The sequence below is a fragment of the Pezoporus occidentalis genome, unplaced genomic scaffold, assembly GCF_034315485.1.
Source record: "Pezoporus occidentalis ecotype Australia unplaced genomic scaffold, CSIRO_AGI_Poc_V1 ctg47, whole genome shotgun sequence".
Classification (NCBI taxonomy): Eukaryota; Metazoa; Chordata; class Aves; order Psittaciformes; family Psittacidae; genus Pezoporus; species Pezoporus occidentalis.
Window position 1 is genome coordinate 311,974 of NW_026915802.1, and position 25,533 is coordinate 337,506.

The window sequence follows — 25,533 nt, forward strand, 5'->3', positions numbered from 1 at the left end:
AGAATAGCTGTCATTGCTAGGAGTCCCATTTTGTAAATCTGGATGATGAAGAGGACTGCAGGAAGTGTCTGAGCAAACCCTCAGACTGGTCCTCTGCAATCAGCAAATAAATGGTGCAGAATAGTGACAGAAGTCGTTTTCCCTTACTGGTGGGGCCCTCTGCACCGGAGTCTACTGTATTTATTTAAATTTGTATTCAAAGAGGAGAATCAGTCTGTATGAAAAGAGGTAGTCCCAGCAATATTCCAGCCCCAGTATTAGAGGAAAGGGGACCAGCCAAGAACCTAGACAGCCACTTGGGGCCTGGTACCCTGATGAGATTATAGAAATAATAGTAATTACAGCTGGGTTTGCTACAGAAGCAGTTCTCTAACCACTGGATGGAGCCCAAGTGCCATTCTGGATGCTGTGCTGATGTTCTTAATGTCATCAGTTTTGACACTTGTGACAAGCAAAGCAGAGGTTTATTGTCAGGTTATCTCATGTGTCAGAAAGAAGAAATACAAAGCACCTGCCAGTGGGAAAAGGAAAGGAAAAAGTTTTGCTTACTGGTAAGGATTTGACAAAGGAGAGGTACTTCCAGGATCCATTTAATTCCAGCCTGTGCTGATCTCATCTATCTGACTTTCTCTGTAGCATTACTGCCATTTCCTTCCCTATTAGTATCTTTATTTCTTTCCTTCTCAGGACACTTCCAGTTCACTTAGGTCCTTTACCCCTTTGGTCTTGCAATCAGCCCCTTAAAATTCATACAGTTCTGCAGGCAGCAGCTAGGATTGGTGTGGAATAAATACGGCTTATTTCAGGTGGCCCTACAAGCAAATGCAAGTGCTGCTTTCAGTAGGAAGTCCCTTCCACTGCCTGCATGTGTACCTCCTTTCTCTACAGGGATTGTGGCAGTTTAGCAACAAGTGCTCCAGCTACAACTGAAATTTCTCCTTTCTGACTGGTAGGTCATGCAGAGTTGTAATGAGACAAGGGAGTTCAAAACTCCATGTTCCTGGAGTTTTCTCCGAATCAGTTATAATCGAGACTTATTTAGAAAAATGACCATGCTGAAGATTTTGGGACAGAAGTGGTGGTATGGTATTCAGGAATGCATTTAACAAGAAGACAAATATTAAGGGCCTGTAGGAAGGAAGTGAATGTGGTTGGGGTGACCTTCAGAGCAGGGTAACCCAGTCTCCATGTAGGTATCATTTAGGGCTCTGGAGGGTGGGCAATGGTGAGACTGCACCCTCGAGATGGAGGAAAGTTATTTAAGAGATTAAGCAGTTTTATGATTCAAGGTCTCTAGAGGTAAGTAAAGTTAAAAACCTCCTGTTTCAAAAGTATGGGTTTAAACTATCCTTTGTTGTAGCTATATGAAATGACCCTTGAGAGTGCCTGGTTTATAGAACCTCTAGCCATCCCTGTTTTGCAAGTGGGAGTAGTAAAGTGCTCACGAGTTTCTCTGTCTGACATGGTAGGGGAAGCTTTTGTCATTGTTTCTGTCCTCTACTCCCAGTCCAGCGGTGTTGAGTTAAATCTCAGGCTGGGCTTCCCTGTGACACTGCCATGTTAGGGGCAGAGCCAGGCTCCTCACTGTAGGGAAGACAGCAGCCTCACTGAGGACATCTATGGATGTCCTTAGTGATGGGAAGAACATAGGCACAAAGGATCAAGGCTGCCAAGTGAGGGGGCACAACTTAGATGGAGAAGAAAGAAAAGGAAGTCTGATTAAGTTTTGTCTTGAAGTGTCTGTTTTTGGGTTTGTCCCTGCATTGATCTGCAAGGGAATGAGGCAAGTAATGGCCCCTTGGGGACCTTCAGGACTTTCCTCTCAATGTCAGCCGTCATTTTCAATCACCCTCTCCCTCCCAGCCATTAATTTTGGCCCAGGATCATGGGGACTTGTCCATCTATCACTCCTAATTGACACTAAATGATCTGTCAGTTTATTGATGAACGGCAGGAGTGGAATTGTCACAATATATTTTACTTTCTAACAACTCCTCCTGACAATTTTACCTTGTCCATCTCACTCTCCTCACATAAATCTCCGTTGGCCTCTCATTCCTTCTCTTGGGCTGATCTGGTGCCAGCCGCCTCCATGCCATCGGCACGCATCAAGGACATCAAGATGGTGGTGAGCTGCAATGTGCAGGCCCAGGGTGGATTTTTCCTCTCTCTCCCCCCACCTTTTCTTTTTTCCTTTTTTTTTTTTTTTTTTTTATTTAATAGGCTGCATGTTCCAGGAATGCTAACAGGCTCTTGTCCCTCTGTGTCATTGCTAGGGTGAGCTCTCCTTGGTGTTTCTGTTTAGACTCAGTAAAGATAACTGGCAGGAGAAGGAAAGTCCCTAAAAGACAGAAGAGTCACCTGAGAATCCCACAGTACCATGGCTGTGACAGGGGATTTTTTTTCCTTTTAATCCTCCTTAGTGTGACTTGCAGGGTTTCCTGCAAAGGGAAAATGCTAGAGTTGTGTCCGTTCCAGTGTCTTTGCAGTGCCCAGAGGAGCCTGGTAAAAGAGTTGGGGTTACTGCTTTTTTTCTTGCCTTTTTTTTTTCATGCTAAATTTTTGTTTGTTTATCCTCTGCTGCTGGAGTTTTCTTTGACTTCTTTTTCCTGAAAGACTAGGCAACGGAAGAACTGGTAGGGCTGTAGCCTCTTGCTCCGTTAGAAAATGAAGCCTGCAGGACAAAAATGGAACAGTAGCGTGACATTTTTGATAACAGTCTATGTAAGCTGCTGAGGTGGCAGATTGTGCACAGGGTAAAGTCTCTTTGATTTTTATGATGGAGAAAAAAAACCATCTTTGTTCCTTAGTTCTCCCCATTTCCAAGGAATTTATCAGCAAATTCGGGGGAGATATGATCCTTGCTGTCCCAAATATTTCTTATTTAAAAAAGAAAAAGTCTCTTGAAGAACACATGCAACTTTGCAACCCTTTTGTATCTGTCAAAGCCACAGCTAAAAACTTGTCTGGCCTTTGTAGGTCACCTCTAAATTGGCTGTGAAGTCTAGCTTAATGCAGTTTACCTGTGGAAAGAGACCTAAGATGACCTGATCTACTTGCTTGGCCCTATTTCCCCATCCCCCAGTCCCCCTTCCCATATAACCCCTCTACTATTGTGAAGTCCTTAATCCAGGTTCTTAAAATATCTTCTTTCAGAAGCTCTCAGATGGCAGCACAAGGTGCTATTCAGTAATAAACACCTAGTTCTTTCTAGTGTTTTTCACTTAAATGTTTTCAGTTAAGCAAACCACAAGTAAAAGGTCTTTGGCCTGGTACTTCAGAATCATCAGTTTGTTCTCTGTTATCATAGAATCATGGAATAGTTTGGGTTGGAAGGGACCTTCAAAGGTCATCTTGTCCAACCTCCCTGCAATGAGTAGGGACTTCTTCAACTGGATCAGGTTGCTCAGAACCACAGCCTGGCCATGAATGTCTCCATTCAATGTCTTCACAAGCAACCTGTTCCAGTATTTTACCACCCTCACTGTAAAGAATTTCTTCTCATGTCCAGCCTGAATCTCCCCTCTTTTTAACCCCACTAAAAAGTCTCTCCCTATCTTTCTTATAGGCCCCTTCTAAGTACTGAAAGGCCACAATAAAGTCTCCCCAGAGTCTTCTCTTCCCCAGGATGAACAATCCCAACTCTCTCAGCCTCTCCTCAAAGGAGAGGTGCTCCATCCCTCTGATCATTTTTGTGGCCCTCCTCTGGAGCTGCTCCAAAAGGTCCATGTCTTTCCTGTTCTGAGGCCTCCAGATCTGGATGCTGTACTCCAGGTGGGGCCTCACCAGAGCAGGGGGGCAGAATCACCTTGCTCAACCTGCTGGCCACACTCCTTTGAATGCAGCCCAGGATACGGCTGGTCCTCTGGGCTGTGAGCGCACACTGCCAACTCATGCACAGTCTTTCATCCACTAGCACCCCCAAGTCCTTCTCTTCAGTGGTACTATCAGTCCCTTCATCCCCCAGCCTCTATTGTGGGATTGGAAAAAAACAACCAACCTTAGATACTTTTCCCGTGCACTGGAGGTCTGTCTCCTTCAGCAGTCAGTTCTTCCACATAACCATGAGGATCAGAGAAGTGTGCTTTCCCCTTAAATGGAAACTGAAATGCTTCTGTAATCTCAAGAGCCATTTGGTGTGAGAGTTGGCCCTGGTGCTTACTGGAGACTGAAGACATGATTGCGTGATTAGGAGCCCCTGTTCTCAGGGACCGAATATGTGTGGTGGATACCTCTAGAAACTGCAGCACTGTTTTCCCACACAGCAGGAATTTGTATTGAGTAGTGGTGTTTTTTCAGTGGGAGCTCTGAGCAGCTCTGCTGGTCAGCTGTCTACCAGTGAGCGAGTGGGGGAACCCTGGGAACATCTGGTACAGGATGATGCAGTGAGTAGGCTGAGGTTCAGTGACCCTGTGAACTCTGTCAGCTTGTTCTTTTGTGCCAGTTCCTGAAGTCTTGCTTGCCAGAGCTCTCCTCCTTTGTTGTTTTTGTTAAGCAAGCCTATGTATTAGGACATGAGGAGAAACAACACTTCTGCTAGAGACTGATTGGTGCCTCACAAGCCCATTTTAGCTGGAGCCAGCTAGCACGGTGTCTGTCAGATCCCTTCCCCCAGAGCATGCTTGCTCATCCCTGCATCCTGCTCACTCCAGTGCCATGTTCTAGGGCAGTGTTCAACATGTGGTCCAGGCAGCCCAGGGATTCTGTGAGGGGCAGAAAGCATATGATGGGACCATTAGTTTAAAAAAGTGTATGTCTGCCCAAAACTGTTATGGAGATACAGAAAGCTGTGTGCCCCAGGGCTTGGGAAGTGGGCGAGTGTGAGGTGACATCCTGCGACAGAAATAAAGGTTTATAGTAGTCCTTGCTCTGCTGAAATCAATGGCAAAACTTGCCCTTGTTTTAGGAGATGTGAAGATTGAACATCCCGATTTAATCAAGGCAAATCTGGCTTTTCCAGGCTGCCACAGTGCAGGGAGAGGGGGTGGAAAATGAAACAACTGATTGGAGCCCCAAGGAAGGTGTGGTGGAATAGCTGAGAAGAAAACCTTGTGGTAGTGCTTTCCAGCATGGACTACAGTTCTGTTTTACGTACAGCTTTGAGGAATGTTTTTCTCTCCCTGTGCCTCTGCAAACAAGCAGTGACCATGACCCGCACTTGAAGAGCTGGGAGAACTGATCAGTTAGCACTTGTGCATCGCATTGGATGTGTAACTTAGTTGTGTCTTATGCTGTTGAACAAGATGTGACTCGTAGCTCACCACCCACTCACTGTGGTGATGGGCACTAAAAAAATACTTGAGCAAGAGACTACAGTGTCCTTTTTAATCTTTTTTTTCCCCCATCCTCCTCAGGCCTAGACCTGAATCACAGTCTATGCCCTGGAGGCAAAAGGCTCCATGCCTCTCTGTGGGCTGAGCCCGCTGTTGGGCACTGAGGTGGGAATGGTTTTGGATGGAAGTGCAGAGGCAGAATGCTGGCCAGTGATCTATCTCCATTTGATTGCCCCGCTCCCTCAAAACAAAATGTATCTCTATGCATCAGGACGTTCCCCTTTTTTCCATTTAATTCTTTTAGCAGGGGGGCAGCTTGAAGCAGCTTTCTGGTTCCACGTGATTCATAAAGAGAAGCGGTTGAGACATGCCAGGAAATACGCTAACACGCAGGCAGATGAAATCTTTCCCCCCGCTGCCAGGGCCCTGTGAAGTACCGAGAACTCCCGCGGATCTCGACGCGCGGCTCCCGCTGTGGGTCCCACCATCCCGGGGGCAGCCGCACCCCGCCGTTCGCACGTGTGACCGCTTACGAAGTCACGTAGCCGCTTCAGCGCTCGGCTTCTTCCAGGCTCGGCAGCCGTCCGGGGGACCGAGCCCCGCAGCCTCCGCGGGGAGCCCGGGCCTGGCGCCACGCCGCCAAGGCTCGGCAGAGGGCGGCCGCTGCCCGGCGATGCGGCGGCGGGCGGCCGCCGGGGAGGGCGGCTGTCTCGGGACCCCGAGCAGCGCTGGCTCGGCAGCAGCGGCCCCCGCGGTGGCGGGGCGGGAGGGCCGGCGAGAACGAAGCGGCACCAGCGCAGCGCTCCCCGTCCGGGCAGGGGCAGCCGGGCCTGGCGAGAGGCTGCCCTAGCTCCCAGCCCACTCTCGGCCTCGGCTGCCGCCCCGCCACGCTAGCTCGGACACGCCTGTCCAGCCGCCTCAGTGTTCCTCTTAAGCCCCCGTAACTGCCTTCTTTACTCCTAGCTGCGTTGGCCGCACTTACACCTCCCTGGGTGTGCGGGAGAGAGCCTCTTGCGCGCTGGCCTTCTGGCACCCGGCTGTGGCTCCGGGCACGATTCAAGCGTGTCTAGAGCTCTCATGAGCTCTGGACATTAAAAGATTTCAAGGACATTTCTCCCCATTCATCCCAGTTATGTCCCCTGCTAAAATAGGTTAACGGTGTCTAATTAACCACTTCACATTGTCATGCTGCATAAAGATAGCATCCTGGCTGTTCTCTGAGCCCTGCTACTTTATCTCCATTTAGATCTCCGTGGTAGTCCATTAAATAAGAAAGAAACAGTTTAACAGAGATGATGTCTACATTAGAACTGCCTTTCACCCTTCAGCTTAGAAGTTGGAGGCAGCTCCAAGACAGCTCAGCTGAGCATTGGGGGGGGGGGGGGGGCAAAGCCTTGGGTTTGAGATTTAACCCCTTCTCATTAATGTGAAGAGAGGATTCCTGCTGTCCAGAACTGTGTGAGATCGGATCTATATCCTCTGCCTCAGGGGACACAGGTAGGAGAGAAATAGGTATTCTGTACTAGGAGTTACAAAACATGGGGTTGTATGGGGTCTGTTACGGTCTTCTGCCCAGTTTCTCAGCTATTCAACATCCTGAAACAGGGGGTCAGCAGCTGCCCAAAGTCGGAGGGAATATTTTGCTTATGTTTGAGAGCACAGACAACCTTGCAGTGAAACGGAATTCAAATGGAACTGTCCAGGTGATGGGGCCAGTCCATATTCTTTGGCCTTCCAGATGCAATGGGCTTATCAGAGGAAATAAAAGAAACAGAGGTATCACTGTTTCACAAAAATTGGGGGTGGCTGATGTATAATACATCAGATTGAATACATTTCTGAGCTCTGCTCCCAGAGTTGTTTTGTTTGCCCTTACTGGAGTGCTGATTTTATAGGCACTTGTTGCTGCCCTCCATGGGCTGTCCCTCCTGCTGGAGCAGACAAGCTGGGACAGTGCACTTCTTGTTGCTGAGAACATAAGAAAAGAGAAGGAAATCTCTTTATGCTGGCTTGAGTTTACGGTCTGTTTTTTTCCATGCCTGCCTTCACTCACCACTAGAAAGTTGTGCCCAAGTGGTGAGTGAAAAGGGTGCTGTGTACCCAGGTCTGATATTCCTGAAGGTTGAAATGTTGGTCTCAACATGTTGCCATTGGCATTGGTAAGCTGAGACGAGACAGTTCTCGGGAAACAGTGCTCCAGGATGCTTAAAGCAATGCTGTAACTTCATGAGGAATGCCTGCAGGGCTTCCCATAGCACCTGGAGAGCAGAGGCAAGCAGGTGACTGGTTCTGCAGAAATAGTATCTCTGTGTATAGGATTTATAGATACATTGATAGAATATTATGGAATGGACAGGGTTGGAGGTAGGACACCTTTTGCAGACTTCCCTAGTGCCTTGAAGATTTTTAACCTTAGGACACAAGGCAAAGGTTGTCTTTTGTCTCAAGGCCACTTTGTTAGGTAAATTTAGGTAATGCAATTGGGCCAAAAAGGCAAAAGATTAGTCAGGAACAAACAAAAATATTTTGTGATTTTTTTTTTCCCCAATCTGAAACAAAGAATGAAAAAGTAATTTGCCATCAAACAAAATGAAAGGAAGCCTTATAAAAAAAAAAGAAAGGAAATAGTGGGCCAATTGGTATCTTCTTTACCTAACAGCTCAATCATTAAGGTCACAGAGAGTGCAAAACATGCAATCCCTTCCTGAACTCTGGAAGTCTCATGCTATATTTACAGGAAAGTTCTCTACCTGTGAGCTTATCAACTGGTTTGAAATACCAGTTTCATCAACTAATGCTATTCCAAATCAAACTTAACATGAGCCGGCTTGAGTGTGCGCTCGCAGCCCAGAAAGCCAACTGTATCCTGGGCTGCATCAAAAGGAGCATGACCAGCAGGTTGAAGGAGGTGATCCTGCCCCTCTACTCTGCTCTTGTGAGACCTCACGTGGAGTACTGTGTGCAGTTCTGGTGTCCTCAACATAAAAAGGACATGGAACTGTTGGAACAAGTCCAGAGGAGGGCCACGAGGGTGATCAGGGGACTGGAAAGCACCTCCCGTATGAAGATAGGCTGAGAAAGTTGGGGCTGTTCAGCCTGGAGAAGAGAAGGCTGCGTGGAGACCTCCTAGCAGCCTTCCAGTATCTGAAGGGGGCCTATAGGGATGCTGGGGATGGACTCTTCATTAGGGACTGTAGTGATAGGACAAGGGGTAACGGGTTAAAACTTAAACAGGGGAAGTTTAGATTGGATATAAGGAAGAAATTCTTTCCTGTTAGGGTGGTGAGGCACTGGAATGGGTTGCCCAGGGAAGTTGTGAATGCTCCATCCCTGGCAGTGTTCAAGGCCAGGTTGGACGGAGCCTTGAGTGACATGGTTTAGTGTGCGGTGTCCCTGCCCATGGCAGAGGGGTTGAACTTAAGTAGATGATCTTAAGGTCCTTTCCAACCCTAACTATTCTATGATTCTGTATATTAACAAACGTATCTAGTACAGGTGACTGGAAGCAGATGTCTCACCGAAACAGAACAGTAATTTCTTGCTCTTGCTCCAGTGCTGTTGGCATTTAAATGCTCTGTATAAACCACAGCACTGTCAGCATGAGAGACTTCTATCACCCACTGCCATCTTTGGACCCTGTGGCATAGGGAATAGGGTGTTCTCCTGGCAAGGCTGACCGTGGGTCTTTAGCTTGCCCTAGAGAGAGGAGGGAACTCTCTTGTTTGACAGGAGAGCATCCTAACACTGGGGTTCTGGGTTTAAAGGGGTCAGTACTATTTTGCCCTCCTGGTTTATGAATTTGTTCCGAAAATTACTCTTTTTTTCCATACAGTGCAGTTATTTCATAATAACCTAATGAGGAGAAGTTGGGAAAGCTTATGTCTCAGAACGCAAGAGAAGTAGTCTCTGCCTCTAGGACTAACGCATGACTGCCTTCCCTGTGGGCCACCTGGATATCTGTCATGACAAGGAGCTCAGAAAAAAGAAACAAATTGCTTACAGGGATAGCAGGAGTGACCTTCCCTCTCCAGGGAAGTTCAAACATGTGGAGTGTTTCACTCATGCCTCGGGACAGGAGATGAGCAGAGATGTGAGGAGTGTGAGTACTGAGGAATAGAGTGTTATTTGGGGATAGACAATTATCAAAAGTAATGGAAACAAGCTAAGAAAAGGTTAGATGGAACCTCCAGGAAATCGTCTCACTGTGCAAGTTTGGGATGTTTGGGCTCAGTGAGGGCAAGGCTCTGAAGACAGGTGTGTGAAGCAGTTCTGTGAAGGCAGAAGGGAGGAATAAAATAGGATAAATCTTGCATCATCTTTCCATCTCTGTCTTCTCAGATTCTGAATTCTGGTGACAGCTTGTGGTAGGCTCTCTAAAACGATCCTTTTCTTTCTCCATAGTATCAGGGGGTTCACAAAAAGTGCTTTGCACTAACATTGGGGAGAAGGATGGAGCTGGACGGTTGCTCCTCATTCGAAGAGCTCTTCCCTAAATTCCCCAGCTCCATTGCTCTTCTGTTTCTTCTGGTGAACAGAAGGGTGCAGATACAGCTGAAAGCCTAGATGCAGATGTCACCTACACAGCTGCAGTTCTGATTATAGCAGGGGATATTATTGGGCTCACATCACTGTTTCAAGGTAGTTTTTATCTTCTCACAGACTGCAAGCTCCAGGGAAAGCAGTGGAGACAAGAGGCTTGCTTCTTCTCATAGCTAGACATCCTCTGTGCTCGGCTTGTTGCTCTTAGAAGAGTAGATCATTCACAGGAGAGCTAGATGAGGACCATAACACTAGAACAGAGAGCAGATGAGGAGAGGCCTGTACCATCTCTTGAAAGTGCTTTGAAAGGAGCAGTGCAAGGCAGTGAAGCAACTTCTCTTATATCTTGGTGTGTCCTGGGACAGTGCATTTGGTAGGGGAGAGCCCCATGTATTCTTTGTCATGGCACTCTGACTTAAAGGGAGGGGAGAATATTTATTCCCAGTGCATAGAGATGAAACTTCACTGCAAAATGGCCAAAGCAATCAGCGAGTGATGGAGTAGCTGCTAAAAAGAAACCTGGCATTTAATTAACTTTTCAAAGTGCTGGTTCAGCAACCTCCATGTTTTACGTTTTGAATATTGAACAAGCATCCCTAATCGGGACTGAATTACTTCTGGGTTTGCTGGGGTGGAGAGCAAGGGAGCTGCTATTTGCCAGTGCATCCCCCCTGCATTATTATTATGAACTCGTGTTAACTCAGCCAGATCAACCCTGATTTACTGCAGTGACCAAATATCTGACCTGAGCTTGGCCAGCTCAGGTGGGGCTCCTAACCTACAAAGGCAGCCAGATAATCTTCATGCGTGACCAGAGGCAGGAAGGACCTGTTGATCTCTTCGGGGTAGGTAGACAAAGCATAGCATACTCTTCACTCCTTGATGTGCCGACCTGTCTACCCAGGTAAGGCAACTTTTACCTGTGGCTAATGACAGAGTGGATGAAAAAGTATCTGAGAAACTAAAAAAACAGGGAATATGGCTCTTGCTGTATCTGAGCAAGGCTGTCTTTTTTGGACCCAAATGGTTCTACTTCATCCTGATACACTTGGAGACTTCTGAATCACTGGTTTAATGGTCACTCAGAACTCAAATTGTGATGTGTTATATCAGACCTGGTGTAGGAACTGTTCTACACAATAACAGTGATACAGAGAAAGGTGCAGTTTTAAAATTCTCTCTAGCCTTTTATAAGCATAAGCCTTTCTTTATCTTGCAGGTCAGGAAGAAAACATGCAGAAGAAGTAGAAGAGTAAGTTCCTATTATTGCTGATACTTCTTCCACATCTTTTAATCTGATCTCATGAAGAAGGGACATGCGACACCAAGATCTGGAACTTGGAAAGGGTGTAGAGCCTGAAATGAACTTATGTCATGTGTCCTGCAGTGGGACAGGGCTTGTCATTCTATAGTTCCGTAGACAGGGAGTAGGTGTTAGCTCTGTTACTCCCATATGACAGAAAGAAGGAAAAGTAGAAAACATCCACTTCCCTCCCAGATGCACCCCAAGGCCCTACTGTCTGCAGCCTAGGAGTTTGTCCTAGGTTCAAGGCATCTTGCTTAAGCACTCTAAACTGAGGGGTATGGAGGAAGGTCAGTCTGCAGGCTAAATGTACCTGGGGACTCTCCTCTTAATAGGCCATGAAGCTTGTGGGGAGAAAGGGGACACAAGAAGATGTTTTTCTGCACTTGCAATTGAAATTCATTCTTCCTTGTGTTTTGCTGCAGCCATCGTCTCAGACAGCAGAGCCTGGAGGCATCAGATGATGGAGGAGGTGAGGTATCAACTACTGCAAGAACTGCCTGCATGCATATCTGGGGGTTCTCCAGTAAAGTGAGCAAAGGCATCTTGCAAGAAATTGCAAGGAAATGAACCACCCTGGGGCTAAACAAATGCAGGAGCTGCTTGTCTCCCCAGCTGCTGAATGAGCGAGAGAGCAAAGGGGATTGAGAGGAGGATGAGGAGTGAACCTGTAGTCTAACTCTGGCTCGTCGTTAACACAATGATAAAGCACCTTTGGGAAGAAAGTGTCAAGGACATACTTTTCTCTGTGATTACCCCCACATGGAGGATAGTGGACTGGGGCAAAAAGAGAACTAAAAGAGCAAGAAAAGGTTAAGAACAGGGAAGAAATCACTGCTGTCTCCTAGTTTAGGTAATACTACTCACTAATTAAAGTCTTTCTTACGATTTTATGGTAACATCCTTGTCTTGTTCCCATCAGGACAAGTGCCTGCACCACTCTCCTGGGGTCTCTGTCGTGAGGGAATTCTTAATTTAAAAAATCCTCTTGCTGTAAGCTAAGATCTAAGATCATAGATCATAAGCTAAACATAGGCACTGGTGGGTAATCCCATCAGATCCCCGTACAGGCTGCTGTGAAATCTACTGGGCTCCTGATTTAGCACTAGTTTTCCTCATAGTGTATATCACCTGCTCTTCTCAAACTGGATGACCCAGGAGAAATCTTAGGAAAAATCCACAGTATGGATTTCAAGACAAGCACTAGAGAACTGTAGGGAGCATAGAATTTCATTAACGTCTCTAGGAACTACCTCAGCTTTCAAGGGCTAATACAAAAAGTTGCATCTGTGAAATATCATCAAGCATTAGAAGAATTAACAGGAGTCACAAAGGATTAGACATCAGTATGGTTAATGAGGTTAAATGAAGACCCATTATTTGGGTCTTCTAGACAGATTAAGCATTGCAACATATGACCAAATGACTGCCAGAAGTGGCACCTTTATAGCATTGGCATCTTCAGAATAGACTTAATTTTTCCCTTGGGAAGTTTCTTGGGCTTCTTAAATTTCAGTGTGTGTCACTGAGCCTGATAGTCTGTTCTGAACAGCTCTTTGTTTTCATATGTGCTGTCCTTCTTGTTGAACCTTGGTCTTGTATTCAGAGTATAATAACTGTCTTTGCTAACCAAGCATAAAAATGCTTGCCACGTGTTTGCAGCATGTGACTTTCAGTGCTCCAAGACCTTGGGTAATAATTATAGAATAGAATTGATGCAGAATGTGGTATGAAGACATGGCAAGTCCTAGTAAGCTTCACTTACTTATCTGTGCCTAACCTAAGGTTAACAGTTGAATTCAGATTGTTGCAAACCAGAATTCAGTTTTTGATTAAATCTCTGTGTTAGAAGAAAGATTGCCCTAATCTGATCATGATTCCTACCCAGGCAGTTTCTGGTACAGTCACATACACTGGGTTGTGGATCTAATTTTCATACAGAAAATCTGTAAATGGATCAGTGCACTGCATGCTTGTCATCCTGTTTCTGTGGGGACATTAAGCAAGCTGTTCTGGGAGAGGAGCTTTCCATGTGTGTTCAGCAATTGCAGTGAAGAAGAGTGACATATAAATATACTCCAGAACCTGAATAAAATTACTTTTTAAAATAAGCAGAGAGATACCCCCATGGCAGGGGGGTTGGAGCTAGATGATCTTAAGGTCCTTTCCAACCTTAACTGTTCTATGATTCTATGATACAATAACTGTGCAGTGTAGAAGGAAGGGAGTAGAATGCTGTGGCTGTGCAGTATGTTGAGCTGTATCAGCCTCCCCTTCGCACAGAACTGCACTTGAGCTTGTGTCCGTAACTGTAACAGTAAAGCTGAGATTCTAAGCATACAAAAATCAAGACATTGGTGTATGGATCCCCAAGGATGGGTCACGGTTATTTTGTGCTGCATAATGTGTTAGCTTGTACACCTTAATATGAACGGGCACAGTTGCGTAATGATTGCTGCTGTCAACCAATACATTTGGATCGCCTTCCTTTAACCTATTAGAAAGCTGAGCTGTACCATTCCATTAACATTGTTTGTCCCCCATCCAACCTTTTCACTAGAAGAATGAAGGACAAAACTATATGCCCTTAAAAAGTTATTCTTGTGTATTTGAAATGTGCTCAGCTGTGATCATTTATACATCCCCAGCACCCAGATGCTCAGAATTTGCAGTCCAGAAAAGAGCGTGTTACAAAAGCAGGGGGTGTAGAAAGAGCCCAGTTGGGCATGTGGAGAATGGAGGGAAGGTTGTACACCCAAATGAGATTTTGGGGCTTGATATGCCTTATGTTTTCAAAAATGAAAGTAGAATTCTGTCACTGCTCCTGGCCATTTACCCTGTGGATGAAATGGCATCTGACTCTGGGGAGTTTGGGAGAGGACAGTTACTTCTCATGCTGTGTGGAAAGACTGAAGTAATATGGGAAATTGTAAGTGGGGACTTACATGGAGCTATGTGCAGTTTCAGCCATTCCTTGCAGTTGCATAGGGAAACCCAGAAGGTGCAAGTTATCCATCCTGCACAATACAAGCCACTGAAATACTAGCAATGAGGTATGTTGGCTCAGATCATGCTCAGAATTCATTTTCTCTAATCCGTATTTCTTTTTCATAAAGGCTGGTCAAGGGCAAGAGAACCATTTCAAAGAGGAGCCAGTTTTGAGTTACAGGAAAGCAAAGACTTGGATTTGACTGAAAGAACCATTTGCTCCTGTAAAACTCCAGGCTGGAAAGACTGTTTTGAAAAAGTGCAGTGTCTCTCCAGAAACAGCTCTGTAATGTCTAGTTGATGGATATTGGGGTTTCCTGCAGCACCTGTTGTGAGCTTAGTGCCCATTCTTCTGAACGCACACAGTACGTGCTAGTAATGCAGACACAGCAAATGGGTAACACACCTTTGCTAGGTGGATGTGTGTCCAGCTGAAGCTTGTCATGGGGGGCCCCACGTCCTCTGCATGGTGGGAAACCTGCTTTAGCAGGATTTAATGCATCAAACTTGAGGAATAATAAACCTTCACAAGCAACACAAAAGTGTTTAATTCCTAAAGGACAGGCCTAGTTGAGTCACTTTTGGCCAGAAGCAATTGGGGGCTTAATGCTGTGTATGTAGCAATCTGGGCAATCTGAGAGAGAGGAGTTCAAGGGTAATTGCTCAATTTTCTGTCCATGTCAACAGGGAAAAATGGGCAGTAGTGACTAAGTTCTGTATGGTAGGGAAACTGCGTGAGGTGAGAGATGGGAGACTATCAGTGGCATTTAAAAAGTGTTATCTGCAGGGTACTGCTTCCTTTTCTGTAGCAGCCAAGAGCTTCTCCTGGGTGCAGACTATTCTTTGCCATGAGGTGGGAGGGAAGACAGAACAATCAAGTTCACGTTGAAGGGCTTTCTCCTCCCTTTGGTCCTTTTTCCAGCAGGGCAGTAGAGTCTGCTTTGACTTTGCTTGGGTATTTTATTTGGCTTTATTCTGCTTGTATGTCACTTTCTGGCATGCAGCTATAAAGGGTTGTTTCCTATTGGGGTGAGAAATACTGGCATTTTCTTTCCCCCCAAATCAGAGAACTGCTTTGTCCTTTTGGCTAAAAGTTTCTTTGTTTTTCCTTTCTTGTCCACCAGTTCTGCACTGCTGAATTGCACTGCCCCAGATGCCTGTCTTCTCACTACATTGCCCTTTGATTTTTTTGCCTCAGCACTCTATGTGGGTTTGTTAGCTAAAGTTGTCATCTCTCTCCCAGCTATTGTTCCCCCATAGACTGTTCCTCCATCTTCAGAAGTCCCTTCCCCCCTTCTCTCTGTTACACTTGGGATTCATAGCTCCTAGAACAGGGCTTTTCTTGGAGGACTGGGATGTGATGTGTGATTCTGTCTGCAGGAACAACGGCTTGTTATTTTAAAGTATATAGTGGGTTTGAATGAGACAGCTGATTGAAATGAAAGCCTGACTATGCTTCACAGACAACACAAACCTGACCTGCAGGTGAGGAAAGCTGCCAGGAGACAGTCACTAGATCTGTGCCTTCAAGGCAAAACCCCTTCCTGCCTGCTGGGAAGCCTCCTCAAGGAGGCAGAGCTGATGATTAGGGTCATCTCTTTACAATGTCAAACCTCTAGAAGGACTTCTTACCCTTCTGGTGGGTGCCAGCAGCTCCTTTGCATTTGAAGAGCATGGGAGTCCAGGCTCTGTGCACAACAGAGGAGGAAGTGGGTGTATGCCATGATCCCCACATCTTTATGGGGAGTTACATCTATCTGTCAGGTGGAAGACAGCCTGTACAAGATATCTGGCACTTGGAATTCACAGTCATAAAATATCTCTTGAGCTGCATGCAAATACACACCAGTGATGAAATTGCTCTGAACAGAGCTGAGAATAGAGCACAGAGTGGGTTATTGTTGGCTCTACCATTCCTGATGCCAGAATGCCACTTACTTCACCTAGTGAGCTGCTGTTTTTACAGAACACACCAAGTGCTGGTGGACTTGAAGGGGTGGACAGCTGCATTGGCTGAGCATGAAGGTAAGAGAGTGGGGAATTTGCAGGAGTAGTCAGGGGTACAGCCAGTGGGTACTTCACAGGCTCAGTGGGGAAGTGGTTTGGGAAGAGCTAAATGGATGAAAAGTTCTGAGCATCCCTGAAATAGAGATGGAGTGAAAAATACGATGTTTTGGAAGTGGTGTGAATGGGCTGAAGGGGCAGAGAGTGAAAGTGACTGCTAAGTTTCTGGGATTCTTCACTGTGACTTTGTGTGTGGGTCTGTCAGCACACTACAGTTCTCCCCTTGGTGGCTCCTAAAGGCTCTCTGCAAGGTCAGTGAAGGGCAGACTCAGTCCAACTGGATGGCTTCCACTGAGCTGTTGGTCCCCGCCAGTTTGAACTCCTCCAGTAACTGCTGGCATTGTGATCTACAGCCTCTGATGTTGAAGGAGAGCTTCCTCCTGACAGCTATGGGGGGGGGTGAGGTGGGGGGGGTGGGGGGTGGGAAGAGAGAAGGGAATGTGTCCCAAGAGATACGTCTGAAGTCCTGTTTGAAGCAGCAGACCAGTGGCCAGGGCAGTGGGTAGCTTAATTGCAAAAGGGCACACACAGATTTTTGGGGGCTGAAAATGATGATCTGGGTAAGCATCTTCCATCACTAAATTGTGTGATGTGATAGATACACAGTCTTATTGGGGCTGTGATTCCTGAGTCCGTAAGTGTAGTTGACGGACTAGGTTTACCTAAAATACCCTTTAAGAAAAAGCTCCTGAAAGATGATTACAGAATTGAGACACCATCATTTAAAACTGCCTGAGGCAAAGTCCTTTGAAAATTGCAGCAGTGGAGGGACAGAGAGAGGACTGCGTAGCCCTTGATTGTAGTGTCATTCCCTCAGGACCTGTCCCCCCTCCTCCTCAGTTTCTCGTCTGATACGAGAGAGGGCAGCAGTAAGATTCCTCATCTGTCTTATGAAAATCTGATTCTGAGTGGCTCTGATCAAACCCAGCTGGCTGTCAGCAGTGGTGGCCTTGTGTGCGGGGAGGGAGGGTTCTGAGAAGTCGCTGGATGTGGAAGTGTCATGGGTGCTGCTGATCAAAGAGGCATTTTTTTAATAAATATATATAAGAAAAATAAAAAAAACCTAAGGTTTAGCATTAAAGAAATGTAGTTTGTCTTGTTTTTCCAGCGTAACATGAAGAGGATGAAATAGAATCAGACACTCCTGCTCCTGAACATACTTCCGCAGGAGCATCCTGAGAAGCTGCTTTTCCTGCCACAGTAATGCTCTAATGCAAAATCACTCATCTCCAGAATTGCTGAGGAGGTTTTTGTGTTTCTGAGTTCACCAGACCCTCCCTGGGCATTTCATGCCTTCTCATCTGCTGCCCCACTACCTCCTGAGTATGTTTCAGCAGGAGAATGCTGCAAAGGAACAGGGAACAACAGCCTTTGAAAAGAGGAAAACAGATGTTACTGGAAAGGAGGGCAGGCATAGTGCTAGTAAGGCTAGGAGGCATGTTACAACTCTAAATGCTGATAGCCTCAGGAATGTAGTGGGTCCTGAGTCTGGCTTCCAGTCTCTTCTGTCTTCTGCTGCTGGTGAACATGCTTAGGAATTAAGGGATTCCACTTTCAGCCATCAGTGTCTGCTCTTACTTCTTGCATAATATAATCCAGCACTGAGCCCAGCAACTCATCTGACCAGGGCTGTTCCATGCCCTGTCTCTCTTCACAGCTCCCAGGGCTTGAAACTGAGCAGGGGCTTTGTGCGATAACAGCCTTGGGAATCAGCAAATATGCCTGATGCCTATCCCCAGCATTCTCCCAGGTGAGGAAGAAGCTATGCCATGCCATGCCATGCCATGCAGTCTGTGAAAGCACAACACTACTGAAGCAATAGAGTCTCAGATGGACCACCCAGCCACTCATCTGTCTAGCTGACAGTATCATCAGAGCTTGGTGGCTGAAGGAAAAAAGTATTTTGTCTGAAGCAAGGCAAATGCATAATCTTTTAATGCAAGACTGGAGAGTCAGTACTGAATCTGCTGCATGACCTCCGATAGATCGTGTGAATCCTCTGGCACGCGCTCACTGCGTGACTTTTCCCATCAGCTTGGCCAGGTTGTACTGTTACCATTCTCTTCTCAAAAGGGCGCTCTAGTACATGGAACACTCAGGTTGTCATCTGCTTGTCTCAGCTATCAAGGCAGTGCTCTAGTAGCTGTGGTACTGCCTGCTTTTCACTCGTTTTCATCTCCCTGCTGACTGATCAGGCAGGTACGTTGTTCCATATTGGGCAATTTCAGTCAGGGAGACATTCCTATGAAATTAATATCCAAGCATCCAAAGGAGTGTTCTTTATCCTCTTCGTTTGCCTGCTGCTCTCCTGAGAAAACTTCCAAGAGGCTTCAAGCTTGTTTGTGTGTTCAGCAGAAGCTATCTGTGTCCCTTGTTCCTTACGTTTTTTGAAGATTTATTTGGCCTGTTGCTTTCCACTTTTTTCTTTTCTTTTTTTTTTTCAATTTTTCATTTTTCCACTTAGAGAGAAAAATTATTTATTGCATTGACATGCACTAATTAAAGCCATTTTCTGGTATTTGGTTACTGAAGTGTTTGATGTCTCTCTGACAAGACCATGAAATGCACGGAGTGTCCACAGGGACAGAATTTGCTGAACACGGTGCTTTGTAAATGAGGGGACACAGTGTCGCAGCAGCTCATGAATATGAAACGCCCATGATACTACCTCAGTGGACTTGGGAACACAGATGAATCCTGTCATGTGCTAAATGAGACCAATTTCTTTCACTTAACTTCATCTTCAATCAGATCTTCTTCCATTTGCCTGTTTAAAATTCCCCAAATGTGATGCAGAAGGTAACAGCATTCAGTAAAACAAAGTTTTGCAGCAGCAGAAATATTGTAATGATTCAAGTTTTACATTTTATGAGCAAGCAACTTAAACTAAAGTTTCATTCCTGTGCCTGCTTAGTGGCAGGGGACTGTCAGCTCCAGAAGCCACTACCCTCTTTGTGTTCTTTGGATAGAGTGGTGTATGGACAGGAAGGGCAGCACATTCCCCACTGCAAGAGTGTCCACTGAACTGGCCTTTCAAATACTCACCCAGCTGAGGGAAGCAAATCAGACTATGTGAGATGGGGGCTTTTTTGGATGGCAAGGTGTTGACTCAGGAAACTTAAATTAGCAGCTCAGGGAGAAAGTAGCAGCCATACTGCTGACTAACTGCAGGCCTGACCTGGAAGAGATTCTGTCTGTCACCACTTATGTGCTGTCTTGTACCTAAGGGAGAACATAGGACTTTGGGGCTAGGACCAGAACTTATGGGAAGATTGCAGGATTTTAAGGGACCCAGCCTGCAGATATTGCTACTAAAGAAAAGATCAGCTCTGCCTGGGAGGGAAAGTGTAACTCACCAACTTGCAGGAGCATTGGGGTATTTAGGTGGTGCAGGTTCTTCTACCTCCTGTTGTTTATTGCTTTCTGTGGTTGTCTTCCTCAGCTGTCAGTAAGTTACTTGCTAAGAGGTAAAAATGGTGATAGTTATTGCATGTACTCTAATATGAACACATAAAGCCCTCTTTTGTCTGTGACTTAAAAGCCAGTGTCCCTTGCTTACTGTTTGGCTACCTGCGTGTAGGATGGGTCATCCTCAGTCTTTCCCTTCACCTTTTCCTCCTACCATCAACACAGTTCTGCCTTAGGCTGTTGGTGTTTTGCCATGACTTATCTTGTGTAAGACCTAGCTCAGTCCAGCTATTGTATTAAAATTTGTATTCTGAGTTATACGATGAGACTTAGATGTTCTGAGGCAATCAGTTTGGTGCAGTTTATTATAACTCCCTTGTTAGCCAACATTTAGTACCAGTGTCTCTTACCCCACTGCATGGGGTAAGCATTCTGCATGGACATACTCATTTTGGTTTCGTTCTTTGTTCACTCTTGTTCACCATCATTTCAGAGATGGTGGGGAGCTCCCATTTGTCATCTGGCCTTCGGTGCTCACTCATAATTTCATTCACATCTCTACCATGAGCATTTTCTAGAGCAAATATCTTATTTCTTAATGGGTTGAGATATCCATGGGGAAAGGCTTTGTATTGCTCTGTTCCCAATCATTTTGATCCATAAAGGGAAGCCTCATCCATTCTTCTTTAAGGTCACTGCATGCAGAGTTTTTGTGTTCCCCTTTCCGTTTTGTGTTGCATACACTCCTATCTTCTGCTTGTAAAACACTACCTGCCATGTGCCTCTGTATATTCTCCCCTCACTTCAGCTGAAAGTCGAAGCAGAATACTCACTCTTAGGGGGAAAGTGAGTGTCATTTTTAGGAGCACTCACTCTGGGAATGTTACCTGCCATATGAAATGGCTATTCAGATGAGTTCTGTCTGGGGGAGATTGGTTGAGGGAGGTGGCATAGGTGTACAGTGTTCAGAGGCCAGCTGGAAGACCAGGCTTGGTAAGATGGTTTGTACTCAATTTGTTCTCCTTTTAAATATTTTTTACCAGTAAGTCAACTTTTATTTTCATGTTTCTTACTATTAGTATCATGCCAGTTTGTTCTGATTTCAAAGTCTGCAGGAATGGGTGTGAAAGTAGAAGAGCTGAAGCTGTAAGATTTTCATGTTGCTTCTGAGATTTGTCTAAAGTTTTGATTAAAATCTGTTGATATTGGAGACAATATGGAAGGTCCTTTCTCCTCCAAATTGCAGCTGAGTTATGACACCACTACTCCCAACCTGTAACTAGACTGCAGAGAATAATTTTTTTGTTTCCAGGTTTTGAAGCTACATCTTCTCAGCTGCAAAACATTTTCTCTTTGTACTGCACAGGCCATTCGTTCACTTAATTGCAGTAACCTGGTATGTTTTCCTATTGCACACGGGCAGCTCCTTAGCATGTAGGTACATTGTGCAGTCATTTCTAAGGTTGACTTACATGGGCACTGAATTTTGGCGTGAAAGCCTGGACAGTAAAGCATGTGTCATGATTCTGCACCAAAAAAACAGGCTTCTGGAAAATGATCTGAAGCCTCTACGCTGAACAGGAGGGAGAAAATGTGGGTCACAGAGCAAAGCACACAGAGTGGGGGTTTGTCACATAACCTTGTTGGTGGAAAAAGCTGCAGTGTGAGATTGGGAGGACGTGGTCCTGTGAACATATCTGCATGTACTAATGCTATATGTAAATAGTCACACTGCAGCTAACAGCAATATGAAAAGTAGAGCATATGCCTACACTGCTGCAGCCCAATAGCTTGTGTGCTTCCTCCCCTTGCAACTGACATAGTGCCGTGACTTGGCTGTGTTACCAGAGCTTACTGGAAAAAAATATGTGAGTCCCAAAAAGAGCAACAAAAACAATTAGGGGGCCGGAGACTGAGTGAGGGGAGAGGTTGGGTCCTTGGTGATAAGGTGAGAACTGAGGCACTTGCAAACTATAGAGGGAGATGGGAGAGGTTTTGTGGAGAGGTGGCACCATGGGAATTGGCAGAGGGAAGAGGAAATTATGAGTAACAAGTGAAATAAAGACCCAAATATTTCAGGGCTGATTTGCCACTGATAGCAGTTAGCCTGGGGAGCTGATATTTTCTTATAACTTGCTACATTTTTGTTCTGTTTCTTGTCAGTCTCTGCCAGTCCTAAAGGGCATTGCTTCTGCCTGGAAATGGACAAATCATCCACAGTTTGCAGTAAGAACAAGCATGCTCTGGCCTTTGTTGGAGGGGCTGGCAGGAGCCCCCAGAGTGTTTCCAGCTCTTCTGTCTTAAATATTTTCAAAGTGTCTATAAAATATTGGAGCCTTGAATTTCTTTTGGAAAGAATTTCTACGCAATTGCCTGGATTTTGCTAACAGAGAGTAGAGGCAGTGCTCTGCAAGGGGTTTGGGAATCTCTCCATGGAATTCAGTGACAGTGAGATAAAATCAGCACTGGAGAATGCAGGGGTCTTCAGGAATCTGCTTAATGGAACATTCCATTACTGATGCGGGCCCTGAGTTTACAATTTTTTCCTGTGCATAAAAGATCAACAAAAGCCAAAGGGAACTGGGAAAAGCAGACATCAGAAATGCTCCTAAAACGAGCACTGATTGAAGAAAGTCAGTTTGCTGCAAACATCTTCCACATTTCTGCTGTCAAAAGGGGATAAGGATCTGACCTTCTCCTGCTACAGGGTACGCTGCTGCGTTGGCGAGGGTAGCTCTGTTCCCAGGCAGTTGTTTGATGAGCACCATTCATAGTGTTCTGCTGAAAAGGATAAATTAGCTCAGGCGAGATTAAGCTGTGTCTCATTGCCATGCTTGTTTGCCTGGACTTAACAGGGCACCTCTGCACAGCGCTTCATTCCTCCCCTTGGACCAGTCTCACCACTGTTCCCTGCTTGGTCTATGTTGCTTATACACAAGGTTTCTCTCCCACATTATCACTGAGCAGGTTTTACCGGGTGCCTCCACATGTCAGCCTGCCTGTCTGTGGAGATGCTTTTGTCCAGTAATTGCACTTTGCTACAGATTTTAGCAAGATCTGGGAGCCCTGCAGGGTAGAGCCGGCGGGATAGCAGTTTCTAGTGTGTATTGTCCCTACAAGCAGAAAGAGGAAGAGATCTACCCTGGATGCCCAGTGGCGCACTGTTGAGGAGTTTCTTGCAGAGGCTTCCTTGGGCCTGGGGCCTGTTGCTGCAGTTTCCCTTTAAGTGTCTTTGGGAAGTTCGCTGTAGTTGGAGAGCTTCTCTGCAGGCGCCTGCTCCTTGGGTGGCTGGGGGGCTAGAAGGCACAGCTCTGCTGAGGCTGGCCAAGCTGTCACTGCCTTGTGCTGCGGCCAGGCTCTCGCGACAGCCCCCGTCCTGCTCGGCCTTCCGCCAGGCAGCCAATTAGCGAGAAATCCCACTGTGTGGCCAGCTTCAAACAGCCACTGCGCCAGGGCCCGGCCTGACCCGTGCCCCACAGCAGCTGGGCCAGGGCTGCCTCCCGCCCGCCGGCCAGTGAGCCAGGGAGGTGCGCAGCAGACGGTCAGCAGGCGGGGGCAGCCAGGAGCCTGTGGAGCTCTGTCAGGTGGCCGGACAAGGGGCTTCTCAGGAAGGCCCTGCCCAGAGCTCTGAGCACCATAGGTGGGAAAGGGTCTCCAGCTCCTGAATATTCATCTCAGCCTGGGCTGTAAAGCGGGGCAAAGCCAGACCCAACCACCTGCTGCTGGGCAACAGTAGCATGGCCACGCTGCCGACATTGCTGGGAGCAGCCTGCTCGCTCCAACGCCAAAGAGGCCAGCTCTGCCTGCACGCTGTGCAAGTGATACCTCTTCCCAGAGTCGAACCACCAGCTTCTCCGCAGCCTGAGGGCTCGGGGTCTCTGGAGAGCCCTTGTGGCCTTGACTGTTTAAAGCTGCTCTCTCCTTGCTTTGCACCTCCGGTTACTTTTCCTTCTCTTCCTCTCTCCATCTCTATTTTAACACTTTGTCAAATCAAAAAGCATGATGTGTGGTCAGAACCTTGCTCCTTTAGCAGGATTCTGTGTGCACCCAGTTCTTCCTTGTCTCCATGCTTTTGTCTCTAGCGTCTGTCCCAGGTGGAGCAGCTGTGTTCCTTGTGCTGGGTCACACTCAGTGACCCAGACATCAGCCATTTCCAGGGTCACACTAGAAATCATGAAAAGGTTTATGACATTACAACCAGATGCATCTCCCTTAGCCTTTGTATCTACTAGACCACCAGCATTTCCTTCTCCAGCTATCAGGGAGGTCACAGGCCTCTGCACAGCCTGAGGCCCCGCTAGCAGCTCCCTCAGCTCATAGTTTTACATGGCTTGTCTCAGTTTCTGCCCCACGTTTTATTTCTAACACAGCCTAAGTGATTGGCAGCTGAGAAAATGGTAACACACCTTACAAGAGGCAAATTCTTGCCATTGTTAGGATGATGGCAAATAGGTAGCAGGGTTTAGCGCAGCTGGCTCCTTTCAGCTTCAAGGTTGTGTTCACATGCATGGTCTGTAGCCTGTGGGGTCCTACCCAGCCCAAATCTGCTTCTCTTGCAAGATTTCTTTTGACCCCAAGCTTCAAAGCTTTATTGCTTTGTTTAATATTAAACGATGTATTTCCCGTCATTGCTAAATAACTCTCTTGTGTTTTCCTCAAATAAGAAACAGGCTGTTTCATATCTGTGAAGCAAAGGAAACTTTGTCTCTAGTGAGAGGAGAGCACAACACTCCCCACTTACTGCTGCTGCTTTCTCTTGTTGCAGACATTCCTGTGATCCCTGACTTGGAGGAAGTCCAGGAGGAAGATCTGGCCATGCAAGTGGCAGCTCCCCCCAGGTAAGAGCACTGTCAGGTGCTCTTGAGCCTCTCATCAGCAATGCGAAATGGCTGGTGAAATTAAACTCCTTTTTATCTCATGCTCTCTGGATGTCAGCAGCAGTGCCATGCAGCAGGATTTGGTGCTGTGCATTGTGGCAGTGGGGCTCCAAGCTCAACAGGGCAAACTTCTTGTTTCTGATTACATAGAGGAAGCAATTACTGAATCTTCTGTCTCTATATAAAAAACCCCAAACAACCCTACACTAGAGTAACATATTTGATGTGCAAAGTCAAATTCTCAAAAATTAGGCACTTCTTGATTTAAGGTTGCCTGTGTAATCTGGAATGCCTCCAGTACACATGCATTATCACATACATTTTGATTATGCATTGTTGTAGGCTGCTCTGCCCTCCACAGGATATCTTCTTACTCAAGTACCTAGTTAATTTGCAAAGTACAATCCTATTGTTTGAAGGTGTTATCAGCGTAGTCCTGGGGTTAGCTCACAGGAGACCAGTAAGTTTTAAATAACTGAAATAAAAATTTGGGTGTTTTATCTTAAACATTCCAAGAAAGTCCTCTCTTCTCCCTTGGGCCTATTGACAAGATCACAGACTGGGGTTTCTGTTGACCATTATTTGGAGGGGTGGGATACCTCACTCCTGACCACAAGTGTCTCTCTCACAGTATGGAGTAGCTGTTGTAATACAATAGCTGTTAACAAAAGTAACTGACACTTTATATAGTAAATTTGAAATTACTTTGTGTCTCACCAGAGTTCATTTCTTTGTTTTCTCTCTTCTTTTATAATCCGATCTGTTCCTCCTGTATCCATGGTCTCCCTGCAGTAGAAAAGACTTCATAAACACAAACATAAATTAACATAGGTCTTTTCTATAGAATTGCATCATGTGTAAAGTGTGTCATGACAGTATATTACCCCCTACACCATGTTTCTCTTTGAAGGCTGCATTTTAGGAAATTGATAGCTGTGACTCAGCTCAGACATGGAAATCACAAAGTCCCTACTATTCTGTAGCCTGCTTTGGTACAGCGCTGGGGCTGTTTGAATGTTCATTACATTCCTGTATTCTTTCTGGCCCTGTGGATCTTCTCTCCAGCATGCTGGCTTCTCTG

At 46.1% G+C, this 25,533-nt stretch overlaps 1 protein-coding gene across 6 annotated transcripts in view; it reads left to right on the forward strand.

Annotated features, from left to right (window-relative positions):
• Positions 1-25,533, forward strand: part of IFT43 (intraflagellar transport 43) — a 48,388-nt gene that overhangs the window by 19,568 nt on the left and 3,287 nt on the right. For 3 of the 6 annotated variants that reach the window (XM_062636089.1, XM_062636090.1, XM_062636094.1), the window contains 3 exons: positions 11,032-11,064; positions 11,541-11,587; positions 24,341-24,413. In XM_062636089.1, coding sequence (XP_062492073.1) covers positions 11,032-11,064; positions 11,541-11,587; positions 24,341-24,413 — 153 coding nt within the window. The remainder of the gene's footprint in view (positions 1-11,031; positions 11,065-11,540; positions 11,588-24,340; positions 24,414-25,533) is intronic. The other 3 variants (XM_062636091.1, XM_062636092.1, XM_062636093.1) reach the window with 2 other exon arrangements.